At 38.9% G+C, this 19,339-nt stretch overlaps 3 protein-coding genes across 12 annotated transcripts in view; 1 reads left to right on the top strand and 2 right to left on the bottom strand.

The window, feature by feature from the left end:
- Nucleotides 1-575: 575 nt before the first annotated feature.
- LOC146476293 (transmembrane protein 145-like) lies at nucleotides 576-15,011 on the top strand. Of its 2 annotated transcripts, XM_085114864.1 has the most exons (7): nucleotides 576-774; nucleotides 914-988; nucleotides 2,000-2,071; nucleotides 5,303-5,432; nucleotides 6,045-6,133; nucleotides 6,997-7,030; nucleotides 7,150-7,552. In XM_085114864.1, the coding sequence occupies exons 1-7, from the start codon at nucleotides 673-675 to the stop codon at nucleotides 7,245-7,247; spliced, it is 600 nt and encodes a 199-aa protein (XP_084970990.1). In that variant the 5' UTR covers nucleotides 576-672; the 3' UTR covers nucleotides 7,248-7,552. The 2 variants fall into 2 exon arrangements, with proteins under 2 accessions (XP_084970990.1, XP_084970992.1); XM_085114866.1 differs by lacking the exons at nucleotides 6,997-7,030; nucleotides 7,150-7,552 and adding an exon at nucleotides 14,888-15,011.
- On the bottom strand, nucleotides 7,685-10,595 carry LOC146476294 (uncharacterized). The gene is made up of 3 exons (XM_085114855.1): nucleotides 10,218-10,595; nucleotides 9,978-10,095; nucleotides 7,685-9,077 (listed from the first exon to the last, which is right to left on the bottom strand). The coding sequence occupies exons 1-3, from the start codon at nucleotides 10,578-10,580 to the stop codon at nucleotides 8,221-8,223; spliced, it is 1,338 nt and encodes a 445-aa protein (XP_084970981.1). The 5' UTR covers nucleotides 10,581-10,595; the 3' UTR covers nucleotides 7,685-8,220.
- A 678-nt stretch (nucleotides 15,012-15,689) lies between the features above and the next one.
- The window catches only part of LOC146476295 (uncharacterized), a 26,452-nt gene continuing 22,802 nt past the window's right edge, over nucleotides 15,690-19,339 (bottom strand). For 5 of the 9 annotated variants that reach the window (XM_085114845.1, XM_085114843.1, XM_085114847.1 and 2 more), the window contains 3 exons: nucleotides 18,881-18,994; nucleotides 18,399-18,518; nucleotides 15,690-16,565 (listed from right to left, as the gene is read on the bottom strand). In XM_085114845.1, coding sequence (XP_084970971.1) covers nucleotides 15,691-16,565; nucleotides 18,399-18,518; nucleotides 18,881-18,994 — 1,109 coding nt within the window. In that variant the 3' untranslated portion in view covers nucleotide 15,690. The remainder of the gene's footprint in view (nucleotides 16,566-18,398; nucleotides 18,519-18,880; nucleotides 18,995-19,339) is intronic. The other 4 variants (XM_085114850.1, XM_085114848.1, XM_085114842.1 and 1 more) reach the window with 3 other exon arrangements.

Consider the following 19,339-nt stretch of genomic DNA (forward strand, 5'->3'; position numbering starts at 1 on the left):
ATGTTAGGAACGTCTATTAGTAGTCAATATGAATTGCCAAACTTGCACAATTTAAACAGACGTCGATAGGTGCTTATGAAAACCAAATGTGTTTTCGCTTTCAACTAGTTCAATAATGTAGTCATCCCGCATCGGAGGATAGCGGGATGAGAACTAAGTTACCATATCGTCTAAATGAGTACTTCACTACACGAAAAGAAACCGGGAAAATGAGACTCAAATAGTTAAATATCGAATTAGGCAAGTGACCAAAGTTCTGTTTGATTGAACGACACAGGCCCCTGGGTCACTAGTATGGCATATCAACCTGCACGGTCATGCAATATGTGCCGGTATATAAGAGAGAGAGGCACTTATACATACAACAGTTCTTTGTAAAATCTACACCAAGATTAGAGGAATCAGTATTTTTTTTCTTTATTTTCCTTGTCAGTTAAACATACTTCCAAGCCAGCTAACACTTCTGAATCTTTACACACGGCAGCATTCAGTTCACCCCTTTATGTATGCAAATTATGCGCATGTCGTAATTTGCATTGCATTATCTGCATGTTTAGTTTTTGCGACAGGTTTGTTCTCCACAAATAGAATTCTGCCGGGCACTCAGGTGTATCAAAGGGCATTCTGACTATCGAAATGTTTTTCTTTGCGATGGATTGACAGCGCATAAGAATGTCTTTTTCGTCAAACCTTGCTGGGTTTTTGTGTCTGATTGCACTAACAGCAACAACTGGTAGTTTTACGCTTGAGGGAAGTTTAAATCTCGACGGTTATGTAAGTTCCTTTCGCAATTTACTTTGAAAACATCAATTGTTTGTGTTGCAGCTCTGTTCCCTGTTGCTTTATTCTCTATGTTAGCAAATAGCATACTTAAAACTGAAGAGCCATTTATTATATTCTCTTTCGTTCAAAGAATTTTGCGTTCGTGGCGAGCTTCTGTGGAAATGCAAGCGGCCCTGTTGTTCAGTACAACTTCTCATATCCGCAGGTATAAATAAAGTCACTCGACAAAAAATGTATATAATTTAAAGTTCAAGTATGGGTTTCCCTTGAAAAATAAGCCCTTCAACCCTTTTTCCCACTTCATAATATCCACAGCATTGAATCGGTTTAATTTTGACTTCAAGAAGTACTTCCCGTTAGCATGGTTTAAATATTTAAATTCATACTACATGTCATAACATAATTTCTTAGTTTCCGAAGAGTCTAGATAGCATCTTTGCCCTTAATCACAAATGACTCTTTGTTTAGACAGGTTAGAAGTGGCCCAGTACTCTTTTCCAACTCAGTAGTATGCTTCGATTTGTTGAATATTCTCCCCTAGTAAACAATAATTATCCTTTAAAATAACAGTACATATATTTTAACACTTGAAGAATTGATTTAGAATTAGACTATGCTAGATGTTCTGATGGTAGTGCAGCCTGAAGTAAGTGTCACGCATGCTTAGGAATCAAAAGCGAATAATCCAATTGTTCCATCGCTTCTCTACCCCTTTGCACTCACTGTCTATTTAGCAACAAGACGGCAAGGTTGAGATTCTCTCAGCTGATACTGTTCGCCGCTCGAGAGCAATAGTTAGTAGAAAACGAGGGCCAGCCGTCTAATTGCTTTAACATGCTCCAGTAACAGATCTATTCAACATAGAAATTCACTAAAATAGTTTAGAAAATTAGATCGTCCTTCTTAGCATTGAGCATTAGCAGTGAGCATTCTTAGCCAATCAGATAGCGAGTTTCCCTAATAATCGGTGACTGGGGTGTTCTAATACAGAACGGACAGTGAGCATTGCATCCAATCAGATATTAACGTTAGGTATTAAATTTTGTACCTAACACGATGACAATAAAAAGTATTTAATGATCGATACAGTAGCTTAATAATAGTAATCACATGTGCACGAGGTTCTAAACACAAACTTGGTTTGCTTCCATATTTTTTTCTTTCTTTCCTTCCTTTTTTTATTTTTATTTTTTGTTCATTTATATTTTGTTTCTAGAAATATTGCTGTTACAAATTATTAAGCTACTTTCAAGACCAATGGTGGAAAATCTGGCCTAAACCTGAGCTGGTTTGTTGCTTTCTATTGTACTCAGTATAGTCATTTCTAACTAGACTCAGTTACATTCTTTAGGAGCGAGAGATACCATTTTTTCGTCTGCTCGTCATCGTTCTACAGCTTATAATTCAAACAACAGCCTTTTTACGATACCTTCAATCCGTCCTCCGCGGGCAAATTTTCATACAATAGAGACTTTTAGCACCAGGCTTTTCGGCAAAAACCTCAGACGGCGAACGGCTAGAGATCACGTGACAAGGCTCTGCCTTTACGTTTGCGGTTTTCAACGTGCGTTTTCAACGTGGAGAGGTAGGTTTTCACGTAAGTCATTTACCTCAGCGATTTGAGTCGTACTTTTCAATTTTTTGAAACGTAAAAATGTCAGATTTGTATGCAGCAAGTCTTTATGTTGATGTTTAGGTGTAAACTAACGCAAAAGAGCGAACATGGAGCTTTATGTTGCTGTATGAAAAACAGCACTACCGTTGTTCGCAAATTCAATATGGCGGCCACTTCAAGTGATCGGTGTAGCTAAAGCGGTAGAGGCCATAAACGTCAAACGCCAAACGCCTGACCTGAAACTGCCGTTTCCAGTTTGACGTTAACGCAAAAACCCTGGTGCTAAATGTCTCTAATGCTGGCTGACTGGAACAACTAGAAACCTTCACCTGGGGTCAATTTTATAAAATGTTTGCTTTCTATAATGTGATTAGTTTAAAAAGAAATTGTGGTGCTGAGTTGGTGAGGGGTTGAAAACCCCTCGTCAGAGCGAATCGCTCTGAGGATTCGCTCTGACATTTGTCAGCACTCGAATCTTTTATTTTATTTATTTATTTATTTATTTATTTATTATTATTATTTTTTTTTTATACGATGGTCAAATTACCATATAAACTTTGTTGATAAAACCAAGCATTCGTTTACACTTGTAGTTTACAAACTGAACCATTGGTTTAACATCCGCGCACGAAAAGAAACCCAATGAACAATGTCCAAATCAAAAAAGTTTCAATAATGCTTTTAAGACTACTAACTGTGTTTATTGAATGCATTTTTAGCCGGAGCGTGTAATAGCAAGAGCCCAACGCGAGATTCAGTTGTTGCATGGTTACAAGAACTGTAAACGTTTTATTAAATTGGTTCCCGGCCAAAGCACCCTTATTTCCCAGCTTTTGTTCCGACCGGGGACTAAAGTTGTTCTAAAGTACTTGAGTTTGAGGGAAGGCAACATGGCCAGGCTAGGGGTACTATCAAGTCCCGTTCCGGGCCCGACGAGTATATTTTTGAATGTTTTTTCGCCGATTACACAATGACAGGCAGGGTTCTTGGCTATTGTTATCACGGAATTAAGTTTACATTACAATTTATTATTCAAAGCTAACAAAAATTGACTTCTGTTTAGAAACCGGCTTATCACCAAATCTATTCACCGGGCCCGGTAAGTTACCGGGACTTTCGAGAAACGGGCCCCTGGCCACTTAGATTTTTTGTCTCACGGTAGCCCCGTTTACAAATCCAAGGCAACACTATTCAAACAGCCAACTGGTTTGCCCCCCACCGACCTGATGGATTTTTAACAAAAGTTCTGTTCAATTTGTTCAATATTTATTTCAACGATTTAAAGTGTCCCAATTTGCACTGCTGTGCTAGTAAAGCATAATCATATAAATTTTATTATTACTCCTGGAGACTCACTGCACTCGTACAAATTTTATGACCGTATTTATAGTAAACCCAAAATTGGCGAATTTTCATGTATGTATTAAACACATCCGTCACTCTCTGGATATCATGATCGATGCTCTAGCTCCAGAAAAGTCCAGACTTCTACAAGTCCCCTCCATTATATTTACCCCACACGAAACACTAGGTACTAACTCCCAGTTGAGTTGACAGCTCAGTTCTACAGTAGAGCAATGCAGCGTTATCGAGGATGGCATGGGTTCGAATTAATCCCGTTCCAGACCAATTTTTTTCAGGTTTTCTTTTCACAGATGCTTAAGTTACATACATAACTGTGATGGTTAGTCATTAACACCTATTATTATATGGCTGGCTCCGCGAGCGGGCAAGATGAGTCAAATCCTGCGCTGTGATTGGCTACCCGAGCGGGCAAGATGGAGCTATCTTGCCCGCTCGGGATTACCCGTTGCCCGTCCGCTTGGCATCGAAAGTTTAATCCCAACAACAATGCGGGTTTTCTTCGATTTTCTCGTTGTTTTGGGGGAAAACGCTCACTAAAAAGTTCGGTAAACTCTCAACATTTACCTAAAGGAAAGGAAAGAGAATGGAATCGTCCTGGTGTAGTGAAAACTTTGTTTCAGCTACAGTGAATGTGAGTTGAATCGGTGAGTTGCTCTGCGTGTAGTATTTTAGATAGAATTGATTTTGAAAAACTTATTGTCTCAAGTCGAGTGCCGAATTGATAAGTTCTCTAAGTTTGCAATGACTGTATTTAAATCATAGCGTAGTGGAAGTTGTGGTTAGTATTTAGAGCAGTTCAGAAAAGTATTTTTTTTAAGTTCGCCGAGGAAGCTCACGTTGTTAATTTATCCGCGTCTTGCTTGTTGTAAACAACAAAATCTTGTCAAAGTTTCGCCCAGTTTTCTGATTTACCTGCTCCTTTTTTCGGCTTATGTTTGCATATAATCTCAAAATCTATTGTTTCATTCAAGAATTAATGATTGGAAGCCGAAAACTGTGTAAAAATTTTTATTATTTACGCTACCACGCGATCGGCTGAAAATGGCGAATTTGCCGCATTCTATTCAAGTCTTCCCGCTCTTGCGAAAATCTAAATTTTTCGTTCATAATAATTGTATACTCCCTTTAAGCCATTATAAAGTTAGAGCCCTAAGATAATTTAGGATTCCTTGTTTTCCACGATTACATGCTAATCCAAAAATGCACTGAAAATAAATCTTGCACCGGCCGGCTATGAAGAATTTCTTTCCGAGTAGAGCAGTTTCATGTCGTGTTTTGTTTTGTTGTTCTAGTTTTAACTTGATGGTAAAGCCATATAATAAATCCTTTATTGACCAAGCTTGTTCGGTCAAGATGGCTGGATATTGGCCTCGTTCTTTTTTTGAGGTTTTATGGACCTCGACTTCGTCTCGGTCCATAAAAACGCAAAAAAAGAACTTGGCCAATATCCAGCCATCTTGACCTCACGCTTGGTCAATAACGCATATATAATTCCTAGTAATACCAGGAACTTTTATTATGTCTTACAATGTATTGCAGGAATGTCACGAGAAAGCAAACATCCTGGAACAACATGAAAGCCAAGTTCTTAATCTGACCACGAATAGTTCGCGGGCAGGTTGTCGAGTAGCCCCATCCGGAAATGGCTCATACTATATTTTATGCCAAGGTACAGCTTACGCTTTTTTTACAGTTGTTTCATGCCTTTCTACTGTTACTCTTTCATCTATGATCGAGTGTAGGAATAGGGTTTAACCATATTTTGCAATAAATTCCTTCGCGCTGATTGGCTCGTAGCTATTGTCTATAAGAGTACAGACAATAAAATGACGTCAGATGTAACACGCGCGCTTTCTTAACGGAAAAAAGCCAGTTCCTCTCGTATCTTTTCTATCTTTTCTTTTCAAATATACGGCAGTTTTTTATGGTCTATTCTCTTAAAGACCAAAAATGATGCCATAAAATGTCCAAAAGTTGGCGGTGAAACCACTGACTCGTTTGCAGCCCGTGGTTCCACTTGAGTTTTAAACATTTTTTTTTTTTTTTGACGTCAATTAGCATATGGCCTATAAGTGTATAGACCAAAGAAAACTGCCGTCAATTTTTGAAATAGAACTGGAGGTATTTTTAAGGAAGTCCTTTCATTTTGAGACTTTTGCTTCACCTATATTAAGTGAAACTTTTTCGTTGTCAGTGATCAATTCATTGGTATTGCCATCTCAAATTGAACTCTGACTTAAAGAACCAACTTCGTCTGAGACATAATTATTGCTTTCTACAGGTTCTCAAATTTATCGCGTCCAGACGGAAGATTTTTCGACAAAGAAATGTTGGTTTTTAGCACTCAGTAACTGCCATTCTACTACGCAGGTAATAAAAGATTTGCCATTTTCTTACTTCTGACGTATTATTATTACTATTGCTAGTACTATTTTTGCTCCGCGTCTCTCCTTAACTTCTTCGTTAATTCAGTATGTCAGACTCACGGTATCGCCTTTTATCTTATTTCTTGTATTCTGCCTGAGCAAACGACAAATGGCCAAGATATGATATTTGAAAGGCATCGAAGAATAATCACTTCGATTTAAGTATCAATGGATTTAACGCGGAGCACTGATGAATTGGGATCTCTAGATCCAATAGGCCATTTCCGAGTTGCTGTGAAGTGCAAAACTTTTCATATGAAAATTAATTTTGTTTGCATATGAAACTAGTTTTCATAACAAAAACTTTGCACTTAGCCTCGTTTTCGTAATGAGGTTCAAAGCAACTCGGAAATTGTCTATTGGAATTTGGACATCAGTTGTTTTTCAGGGAAGGGGAGGAACGGAGTTCCCAGAAAAAAGACTTCTCGGAACAAAGACGAGAACCAACAACAAACTTAGTCTCTTAGGGAGGTTATGTAGGGAGGTAGGGAGGTGGAGAACACGGGGTAACGAGAAAATAAGCTCTAAGAAGTTTTTCACAGCCTACCGTCTAACATGCATGAGACCAGCGATGCAATAAACACTTTTTCTATCCATCTTATTATTATTTCTCAATTTGTTTAGTTTTTACTTATTCAACAAATTTTTCCCTTGTATCATTCTTCAAATCAAAATTAAAAGGTTCGTTTAAGGGTGATTAGAATAGTGGCAAACAAACAACAATAAAAAAAAACGCTTTCTGAATTGTAAGCATCTTTTAACCATAGTGTGAACAATCACTGATTATAACTGATTTCTGGTTATTAGGGAATAAAGATGGATTATATGCTCAACATCACTGGTAAGGGACAAAGTGAATATTTATTTGCTTCTAGCCTTATTTCATTTGTTACTATTCAATTCAATTCTTCCTCTATAAATTTTAACACGACTATTTACCATTATATTTCATTTTTTTAGGTGCTACACCAAATATGGCTATCAAATGTCGCCATGGAAACCTGTTATCTCTGCTCTTGAATTGCCTGATGATCACGTGGTATTCCTTTAATCTTTAAAGGACATGAACTTACACTTTTTGTTTTGCAAGCTGTTGTCAACTGGATTGCGAAACGCACAAATGACAAGCAAGAGCGCGTGTTTGAACACTGGATCAGTATTCGTTCGCATCGACAAGAGCGCATATATAAACTAATGGCTAAAAGCGTTTGTAAACTAGTTCGAACTCCAAGCAACTCTCATAGGAAGCAGCATGGTCGAGTGGATTCTTAATTTTTTTTTATTTCGTATTGGCAGTTATTTTGCTTGTCTTATTATCCCTTAAAGCCCTATACGGACAGAAAATAAATCAAGTTATATTACATTGCTATTACAATCTTCCGCGCAGAATGAAGCAGCAGACAAGCCAGCCTTACAAGGTCCTCGTATATTTAGGTCATTTTCAAAAAAAGTTTCTTAGTCTGAGGTTTTTAAGGGTTAAAAAGCTCTTAGACGGAAACGAAACTAATCCAATATGGCTGTGTCCCTTTACATCTGCGTCAAACACAAGACTATAGTATTATTACATAAAAGTTAAACATAGACCCTGCTTTAAAGGTCTACCGATTAAACCGACGTTTCCTTAAGCACAGAGGAGGACATAGGATTTTCCAACTATAAAAATCTGTTTCAATTTTTGGTCCAAAACAATCTCACATTGCGAAGCCATGAAAAATTTGAAACTTAAGCCCACAGAGTGTTGACCCACTAGGTTCAAATGTAGGGTGTTGTTTCATGGCCTGAGATATACGTTCAACCATTTTTTTTTTTTTTTTTTTTTTTTTACTTTATTAGTTCCATACTATAGCTACGTCAAGTCTGCTCTTTTGATAATCACAAACTCTATCCTTTACAAATACCCATATTGAGAGACTACAAACGGGTTCTTTAAATGCGTAACTACTTTAAATTACACTTAGTTCTGACGTCTAACAAACCTTAAATTTCGAAATGCCAAGACTGGTGTTGACATTGTACAATCATTTAAGTAAATCAAGGCACTTTTCCGCCTACAAACCGAAAACGGACGAATCCATCACCTTTATCGCATGCTCCAGTCGCCGAGCTCCACTCATTACCACGGTTACTAGGAACAAGGGAACCACCACCCCCAGTGTAGGCACCATCTGAAGTGTCGCCAGTAATGCTTCCACCAGAGTAGCCACCTCCTCCTCCTCCCACTGAATGACCAGCCGATCCACCTCCACCAAATCCGCCGTAGTAAGCAGAGTCATTTGGCGATCTACCACCCGTGCCTCTGAACGCAAATGATTTCCCTTCCATCCCATTGCAGCCCACGTTTTGGCAGCATTTGCCATCACTCCAGAACCCACCACCAGGCCCACCAAACTCCGAGGGATAATCTGAATTTCCATTCGCATGTACACACGCCAGCCCACCATCTCCCACTTTGCCATTCTTCAATCCTTCAGCCTCACCAGCTTGTCCTGGTCCACCATCGTTCGAATTTGACGCTCCTGCTCCACCACCAGCGATACTAAGGGGAGTACTGTTAGAGAAAAAGACATTAAATGATCCCCCGCCACCACCCCCCGAAAGATTAGTTACAGCACCTTGCTGACCAACTAGCAAGATCAGTTTGGTTCCCTTTTCAAGGTGGACAGTACCGTTCACTTTCGCTCCTTTTCCACCTTTCTTTCCTGGAAGTGACGCGTCTCCCCCAGAGGCACCACACATGTCGACGTAGTACCAGCCAGTTAAGGGTACACTCCACTCTTGCCGGCCATTGGTCACTTTGACATCTTCAAGGGATGAGCCTTCGTAACCGATATTTGATGTTGGGCCTTCTCTGCCTGTTGTATTCAGTGTCGTGAAATGCAATTCAAGAGCTGAAAAGAAGTGTTTTAACATATTTATTAAGTTTGTAAATTGAGCCGTTAATGAGGTGTGGCGAAACAGGAACCCTGAAAAAAGGTTCCCCCCCCCCCCCCTAAAAATATCGTCCTCTGCTAAAATGGTTTGAATCGTATTCAAGCCTGGTTTTTTAAAACCCTCTTTTCGTAAATGCTTTAAGATATAGATGTACATACGAACTACGATTGTCTTTGATGTTTTAAGACTAAGTCTGCATTACTAGGGGTATAGAATGGTCCTTGAAAAATAATGGGTCTCGGCAAATTTTCGGCGGGTCTCGAAATCTCGGCGTCTCAAACTGGAGTCTCGGAATCTCGAGCTCGTAAAAAATAAAACGGGTCTCGGAATCTCGCCTTTTAAAATTTCAATCTCGGAGTCTCGCAAACCAAGCGAAAATTAAGTCTGAATTAACCGTCCTAAACTGACAACAAACAATAATCTTGAAAAACGGCTCAACATCGCAATCACTTCTGCAGCTTCTGTGAAACATGTAAGCTTGGATAAATTCTGCTCGTAAATTGCCGTACTATGCTTTTCGGCAGTGTTAGTAAAAAACAGGTTTTGCATCGCGACGTCTCGGGCTCGGATTTAGAAAAAGTAGTTAAGTCTCGGTCTCGGATTGTAAATGAAGGTCTCGGCGTCTCGGCGGGTCTCGGATTTTACCATTCTATACCCCTATTACTAGTTTACGACTACATATTATATTTCATACATTCACTTATTACCAATTTTTACCTGTGGTGAATAGGCAAGGCCGTTATGATCTTACAAACCTCCATTTTAGTTTTCAGAAAATATACATCTTTTATAAGCGCTCTCGTTTTGCGCATGTTCTAAGGGACAGTTTAAATACAAGTACAATCAAAAAACCTTACTCGTTTCAGCTTCACATTTGTATCCACTCCACGGCAGTTTGCACAAACAAGAAAATTTTTTCTGTCTCTTGTCTAACAAACAAGAACCTCCATTGAGGCAACCAGTAATCAGACAGCCCTGAAACAACAAAACATTGGGAAAATAAAAAAATAAACTTATAATATTGCTGCGGAAGAAGGTTTCTTTTTTTACTTTACAAGACAATTTGTTGTAAATATTAAATTGTAATTAAAAATTACTTTGATGATCACTGAGAAAATAACGCCTGGTTGATCAATAAGGTTGGTGTCACCATTGAAAGGCCCGATGTCGTGCCTGTTCAGTTCACAGGTTCCTTTGTCAGCTTGCTTGAAAGACTCCATGAAATTTGTGGAAGTACACCATGAGCTTCTCAAACATGAATGGATGCACGACGTAAAACTGAGAGAGTTGAAACGTTTGACCTCATGACCTGCCAGACGCTTGTGTTCTCTGCTTGCGAAGTAAGCTGAGAGAGAATTTTCTTGAACAGCAAGACAAGCGTTATTGAAAAGAAACTCTTGCAAAATTATTGTCAACCAAATTGCTATCGGAGTTTTATGCATGACTCTCCATTTTTCCATGTTGTAGTTATATACTCTCGATTTTAGTTTGAAGGACAAGAAGCGCACTGTAAAAGTAAAAGTAAAAACTGATAAAGGATTTTCGTATTTAGCATAACAAAGATAGCAATCGGTCTAAAGTGTGCAAGAAAATAAAAGCCAAGACAAAAAGGATTCTGAAAATTAAATCAGCAGATAAATAGGCTCTTGGCATAACAAAGATAGAAGGAGAGTTTGATTAACATTCACCAAACCTGTACTTGTCATTCCACAAAGAGTAGTTTACATAGGCACAGGCAGGTGATGACAGGCAGCTGAAAAAGAACGTGACCTTTTGAAATTCATCTTCGGTTCAGCTACGACAAACCCACAGAAGTTTCTTTAGAGATCCGCAACAGGAAGAATGATGTTGATAATTTCTAACTGGTGGAAATCTTGGACTTCTTGGTTTCTCCGAGAATTCAGAAAACCACCAAAATTGACCAAAAAGCAATCAAATCCAATGAACAGGAAATAAAGAAGATCTAAAACGATGAAAGATGAAAGTGACCTCTAAAAAGGTATTTTTTTTTTGTTATAAAAAATAGGAATATTCCTGTTTGTGAAAAGAAACTACCCAAACATTGCTTGCCATGGCAATGTCAACTTAATTGAACACCGATAAATCACATCGAATTGTTCTCAGATAAATTTATAAAAAAAACTCACAAAGTTTGGTAGCGCTTCCTCTTCGTGACTGTGTACTGTTGAGTTTTCGAGTACTCGTGATCCAGTGTGTACATTGCAATTGGCGACAGTGACATCAAACAGTACTTAATTAAACAATACTGAAGTTCCACTATAAAAAGGCAAGCCCCTCCTTCCTTTCACCTTCGTGGGTGTAAATACAAATAAAGACACATGTACAGTTAAGTTGTGGCAAGTCGTTGATTCGAGCGCTCTGAAGAAGATATCACGGCCTCAAAATTTCATAACATCACCACAGCAATATAAGACATCAGTTTCTAATTCGGTTGAGAGGGTTTACTTCGAAAACTAAGCTAATTTTATCAGTGAGGATCATAGGAAAAGTCGCATGCCGTTTGTCAGTCCTTGACGCTATGATGATTGATTGATAACTGAAGGTGAGATTGGCCAGACCAGGCCGCTTTTAGACCGGAATGTCCTGTTTAACAGGGGTTCGTTTATCTTTTAGGGCCATTGCTAGGGTTAATCTGTTGTTTGTAACACAGCACATGTTTGGTCATATCAAAGGAAATTTGGTCAATGTTCATATAGTGTAATAGCGGGAAAATAAAAAAATAAACTTATAATATTGCTGCGGAAGAAGGTTTCTTTTTTTACTTTACAAGACAATTTGTTGTAAATATTAAATTGTAATTAAAAATTACTTTGATGATCACTGAGAAAATAACGCCTGGTTGATCAATAAGGTTGGTGTCACCATTGAAAGGCCCGATGTCGTGCCTGTTCAGTTCACAGGTTCCTTTGTCAGCTTGCTTGAAAGACTCCATGAAATTTGTGGAAGTACACCATGAGCTTCTCAAACATGAATGGATGCACGACGTAAAACTGAGAGAGTTGAAACGTTTGACCTCATGACCTGCCAGACGCTTGTGTTCTCTGCTTGCGAAGTAAGCTGAGAGAGAATTTTCTTGAACAGCAAGACAAGCGTTATTGAAAAGAAACTCTTGCAAAATTATTGTCAACCAAATTGCTATCGGAGTTTTATGCATGACTCTCCATTTTTCCATGTTGTAGTTATATACTCTCGATTTTAGTTTGAAGGACAAGAAGCGCACTGTAAAAGTAAAAGTAAAAACTGATAAAGGATTTTCGTATTTAGCATAACAAAGATAGCAATCGGTCTAAAGTGTGCAAGAAAATAAAAGCCAAGACAAAAAGGATTCTGAAAATTAAATCAGCAGATAAATAGGCTCTTGGCATAACAAAGATAGAAGGAGAGTTTGATTAACATTCACCAAACCTGTACTTGTCATTCCACAAAGAGTAGTTTACATAGGCACAGGCAGGTGATGACAGGCAGCTGAAAAAGAACGTGACCTTTTGAAATTCATCTTCGGTTCAGCTACGACAAACCCACAGAAGTTTCTTTAGAGATCCGCAACAGGAAGAATGATGTTGATAATTTCTAACTGGTGGAAATCTTGGACTTCTTGGTTTCTCCGAGAATTCAGAAAACCACCAAAATTGACCAAAAAGCAATCAAATCCAATGAACAGGAAATAAAGAAGATCTAAAACGATGAAAGATGAAAGTGACCTCTAAAAAGGTATTTTTTTTTTGTTATAAAAAATAGGAATATTCCTGTTTGTGAAAAGAAACTACCCAAACATTGCTTGCCATGGCAATGTCAACTTAATTGAACACCGATAAATCACATCGAATTGTTCTCAGATAAATTTATAAAAAAAACTCACAAAGTTTGGTAGCGCTTCCTCTTCGTGACTGTGTACTGTTGAGTTTTCGAGTACTCGTGATCCAGTGTGTACATTGCAATTGGCGACAGTGACATCAAACAGTACTTAATTAAACAATACTGAAGTTCCACTATAAAAAGGCAAGCCCCTCCTTCCTTTCACCTTCGTGGGTGTAAATACAAATAAAGACACATGTACAGTTAAGTTGTGGCAAGTCGTTGATTCGAGCGCTCTGAAGAAGATATCACGGCCTCAAAATTTCATAACATCACCACAGCAATATAAGACATCAGTTTCTAATTCGGTTGAGAGGGTTTACTTCGAAAACTAAGCTAATTTTATCAGTGAGGATCATAGGAAAAGTCGCATGCCGTTTGTCAGTCCTTGACGCTATGATGATTGATTGATAACTGAAGGTGAGATTGGCCAGACCAGGCCGCTTTTAGACCGGAATGTCCTGTTTAACAGGGGTTCGTTTATCTTTTAGGGCCATTGCTAGGGTTAATCTGTTGTTTGTAACACAGCACATGTTTGGTCATATCAAAGGAAATTTGGTCAATGTTCATATAGTGTAATAGCGGCTTTTATTTTGTTACTTTCAATTTCCCTATGTGAGCTCGGAGCGCCTCCCCCCTTGTGACTATGTTTTAAAGTGTTCCCACTAAGACATAAGCAAAATAAACTGACGCTTCTAATAATGATGATAACAAATCGACAGCAGTGTCTATGGTCTAAACTCAAGTTTTGAACATTTTGTAGCGTCATGTGGTCTATAAGAGTATAGACCGAAGAAAACTGCTGTTGACTTGTTTTTTACAATGACAGGAAAAATGCGAGCGTCAGATGTCATTTTTAATGTCTGCAATCTTTTAGACAATACAGCTACCAGCCAATCAGCGCGCGAGAAAGATGACTGTTATTGTAAAATTAGTTTTAGCTACACCTTTGTAACAACTGTTGAAATGCACAAATAAGTTAGATTGTTTGGTGCACGAGATGCTATTTAAGGACAGTGCCTACTTTTGTTACTGCGCATACGCTCTGCTCATCTCGAGATACTCGGGTTTCCTATGGGTGGTGCCTACTAATACAGGGGTATTTTTGCCGCGGCTTAGAATTTAGCAAGTGCTCTTGGTATCCAAAAATAAAATTTGGGGTAATCTTGCATTTTTCAGAGATAAAAATTTAATTTGAAAAAAAAAAAAAAAAAAAACGCAATACATTGCTTTGTATTTTTCTGTTTTTTTTTTTTTTTTAGAAAAATTGTCGCTTAATTATCTCTAAAATATAGTTTAAGTGGTAACCCACAATTTTCTTTTTGGATTTCAATAGCCCGTGCTTTCCCTGCCTAGTCATAAACCAAACAAAATACTTCCTTATTAGTAGGCACCGTCCTTAAGACAATTGAGACCCAGTCTAATCGTGCGATCATGCTCGATTCGGGTTAATTTACTTGTGTAATTGTTTCACGCTGGTCACTTCGGTAGCATGTGATACAGTCAAGTATCATTGCCACCAACGATTCAACAAACCAATTATAGGCCCACCTTAAGGGTGTTTTTTCGTTTATGTCGTTGCTCTAACCTCCTTTTCTGAGCTCTCCATGTACATGGATATGTTTGACGTAACTATTAGTTTTCTTCATTTAGAGTATGGGATAAGTTCCTTTGCATAATGTTTCAAGTTTTTACACCCTTACTATATCTCAACCAGTTTAAGATTTCTAGAATTTCAATAAAACATGGGTTTGGGATGAAGTGCTCCCAAACAGATCACCCTTTTCCCCATAGACTAACGTGTTTCTTCTATACTGGGGTATTGAGCCCCAATGTAGCTTTATAACTATGGAGTACCATAACAACTAGGTGAATATCTTATATCTTATAGGATAAGGACCTCTTCATTGGGGATATTGACCCCTTGGAGTGGGTGGAGAGGATTGTGACCTCTCATAGGATGAGACTTCTCTAGTGGGTGATTACATGTATGATGCCCCAGAGAGGGAGGATTATGTCCCTCTCGCCATGCAGTGTGAGTTCATAGTCTTGACCTGTGTGAGCATTTTGGAGTAGTTCGTCCCCAACTCCTTATCCCAAAAATACTGTGTGTATTTTCTTGGTCTTGGGTTGGGACCATTAATGACTGTTTAAAGACATATTTCTGTATGCTAATAGAGATTGATCTTGTTCGCATACTTTAGCTGAAGGTTTAAGAATAAAGTCTTCGGAAACAGAATGCCATTCGCCGAATTTGCGAACGTTTGTTGTCTTTACGAAAATGCTAGCTGACCTTTTTTTATATAATTATTTCTACCGAGGCATTTGCCTCTCCGAAAAATGAAGGAATTAGTTTGCCAGTGTAACAAAATTTCAGTTGACGTTTTGCCGAAGAAAACTATACCTTCTCTTTAAATTAATGTCTTCGTAACAGATTTCCGGCCACCGTAAATAACCACTAGGTGTCGCTGAGAAGTTGTAACATTTGTGGGACAAGAGTGTGACGGCCAGGCGTGACAGATTATTTCATTTTATAGAGGGCAACTGTGTACACACTGCAGGTTTCGTTTTCACTAAAGATCCGGCTCCTACTCTAGTTTTTATTCGCTAGAAATCTTGTCCTAACCGCTTTCGCTTCTCTTGTTTGACGCTTTTTTTTTTCATTTAATTTATCAACATTAATCGACGACACACTTAAATTTTCAAAGTTATGATTACTTTACCGTCACCTTTATTTACACCTGCTGATTTCTGTTGATTTTTTCCTCCATTATATGAACCCCCTCCTCCTGCGATACCTCCCTTTTTATTAAAGGTTACTCCCCCGCCTGAGTAACCACCCCCTCCCCCGCCATGCTTGAAGGCGAACGAGCCCCCACCGAAGCCTCCGTTAGCTACACTGCATTTCCCTCCGATTCCGCCGTTGATAAAACTCAAAGGTAGTGTTGCAGGTAAGCCGTGCCCTCTGCCGTCCCCACTTATCCCTGCTCCCCCGCCTATAATCAATGGTGGACCAACCATTCCAAGCTCAGTATTGCATACCCGGCCCCCGGTGCCCCCTGTTCCACCACACTGAGTCCCAGCCTCTCCCGCCTGCCCCGGGTCACCATCTCCGTATTGTAAATGCTTGCGTGGTGTTCCTCCTCCCCCTCCCCCGCCGGCAATTACTAGAGGAGTGTTATCCAACAGTGTGACAAAACTCCCACCACCTCCTCCCCCTGGCATTTCACGGGACTTCCGATGGCTTGTACCACCCTCTTGTCCAACTAAGATTTTAAGTTGAGTTCCTTTCACCAGTTGGAAAGTTCCTGTAATCTTCGCTCCTAATCCACCCAGCCTCCACGGAATCGGCCGCATGTAAGAATGTCCAAAAGTGCCATTAGCGCCGGAACCACCCGTAGCTTCAATGACGTAGCTTCCTGTCACGGGAACAGTCCAAATTTGGATTCCGTTCTTTAAATTGACTCTACCTTCCAGTGGTGTTCCTAAGTACCCAGATGTGCTTACTGGACCAGTTTCTTCTTTGGCGCCCAAAGTTGTAAAAGTATAATTAGTGGCCGGCCAATAGTCTATAAGAGAAAAAGAAAAGGAATCAAAATACCTACATTGCGGTGCCATTTACGAGGGTTACATTTAGTTAAACATCTAATGATAAAAATAAGCGCAAAACTATTTATTTAATTTGTCACCTATACATGTATATTTTAGGTTTTATCGCCTTGCACGGTATATATTAAGTTGTCCATTTCTTTTCTTTTCACTTGAAAATGATGACATGGAGTCATCGAAACGTTGTGTAAAACTTCTTTCGCTTATTTTTATCATTAGATATTTACCAGGGTGGAGGCTATGTATCCGGAAGCATGTGATGTTGGATTTTCTTTGCCAGGTGGTTTCGTGTAGTCAATTGAAACTCAGAAATGAAAAATAAAAAATACGAGTGGGCAATTTTTTTTTTTGAGTGGCTGTGAAGAAAATAAAAAAAAGGCCGCAATAGTGTGACTTGCTGAGTAACCAATAGTATCAGGAGCATCCAACAACAAAATCTAAGCAAAATACTTATATTGTCTCCTGTGTTCCCAGATCGTTTCCTGCCACCTCATAATGCAGATTGATCTGTTCGGAGGCTTTGGCTGAACATTTAAGGATGGTGCCTACTAATAAAGTATATTTTGTGTGGCTTATGACTATGCGGGGAAAGCAGAACTTACCAAGGGCTATTGATTTGCAAACAGAAAGTTGGGGGTAACCACTCAATTTTTAGAGATAATTAAGCAACAATTATATTATTAATTATAGCTTTGTTATCTCTGAAAAATGCATGGCTACCCCAATTTTCTTTTGGATACCAAGGACACTTGCTAGCTTCTGCTTTCTCCGCATAGTTTTAAGCCGCGCAAAAATACCCCTGTATTAGAGTAGGCACCACCCATAGGATATAATACCCATATAATACCCATATAAGATATACGGGATATAGGATATAGCTCTATAGCTCTTCACACTATATTCTTATTTTTATTTCTTACCGCCGACTTTGTATTTTCTACTTTTAAATAATTGTAATTTTTAAAATAATTGTAAGTTTTAAATCATTTCTCAATCTACAGGGCCCCACTGAATATCACTTTCGTGATGTGGGCTCGCTGTATAAAGATTGTTATTATTATTATTATATTATTATTATTAGGACACCCGAGTACCTCGAGATGAGCAAAAAGTATGCGCAGTAACAAAAGTAGGCTCCCGTTCTTAAGGCGGTTTTTTTTCCCCAAATTGAAGCTTTGTTATCTCTGAAAAATGCATGGTTACCCCAATTTTCCTTTTAGATACCAAGGGCACTGCGAAGTTCTGCTTTCTCCGCATTGTTTTAAACCGCACAAAAATACCACTGTATTAGTAGGCTCTACCCATAGGAAACCCGAGTATTTCGAGATGCGCAGAACGTATGCGCAGTAACAAAAATAGGCACCGCTCTTAAGTTGCAGAGAGGTAAGAACTCGTGTGGTTATGAAGGTCCAGCTTCAAGAAAAAGCGCCCAGTGATAAACCCTCGGAAACTCTTGGCAGTTTAAGTATTTAAACTAGGGTTCATGAACCCCATAGTTAATGTCTAAGTCAGTGTCTGGATCTGCACGTCACCAGAGAAAGAATTGTGCAATACTTTATAAGTCAATAGCTGTATGGTGTGAGGTAACTGTACTTGTATTGCTAAGGGGCATGTCAAAGTCCTCAGTGATTTTTTATCCATGCTTACATGTGACTTTGGCGTGCCACTTTTTACTTTGAACCCGCATCAGTTGTTTTCTACTCTTCAAGTAGTGTTATTCCCCATTTTCTTCTATTGCACAAAATTAATAATTATGGGTAGTGAATGGAAGGGTCTCATTAAGTGGCTCTTACCCACACTGCAGCTCTTTCCCGTATATCCTAGAGTACAGTTACATGTGTAATCTGACACTTGATCAATGCAGGTTCCGTTGTTTTGGCAAGGATTACTTGCACACTCGTCGATATCTGCAACTCAATAGAAAGGTATACACCAAATAAAAAGAAAACTAGTAGGTCAAATGATTTAAAGGAAAATACTGGAACTTGTTTAGTTCTGTCGAACTAAGAAAGGCAATGTGACCAAAAACATAGTCTGGAAAAGGAAGGTGCACATTCTCCGTGCCACTTGTCTTTTTGGCGGGGCGAAGTTTCCTTGAGTTTCTCGGGGAGAGTTTAGGCAAACAAAAAAAAAAAAAATGTTGCAGAGAAGAAGCGGTAGAATCTCAACAAAGGCCAGTATACGCACAGTAAAAACAAGAACAAATTATTGACGTAAACGCGAGTTGCAACGTCTGTAACTGTAGTTCTAGAGTATTTACTTAATTAGTTCTTACCCACGCTGCAGTTCTTTCCCGTATATCCTTGCGTACAGTTACATATGTAATCTGACACCTGATCAGTGCAGGTTCCGTTGTTTTGGCAAGGATTACTTTCACACTCGTCGATATCTGCAACTCAATAGAAAGGTATACACCAAATAAGAAGAAAACTAGTAGGTCAAATGATTTAACGGAAAATACCGGAACTTGTTTACTTCTGTCGAACTAAGAAAGGCAGTGTGACCAAATGCATTACACTTAATAGTCTACAAATGGAAGCTGCCCATTCTGGATGCCACTTGTCTTTTTGGCGGGGTATTTTACCCCTATTATCTGGGGAAAGTTTAGACAAACATGAAACATACTGCAGAGAAGAATCAGTAGAATCTCACCAACGGTATACGTCAGGAAACAACGGAAACAAACTCTGGTTGTAAACCCAATTGTCACGTCAGTTACTTATATATCAAGAAT

The sequence above is a fragment of the Pavona decussata genome, unplaced genomic scaffold (assembly GCF_977016875.1).
Source record: "Pavona decussata unplaced genomic scaffold, jaPavDecu1.1 SCAFFOLD_78, whole genome shotgun sequence".
Lineage (NCBI taxonomy): Eukaryota > Metazoa > Cnidaria > Anthozoa > Scleractinia > Agariciidae > Pavona > Pavona decussata.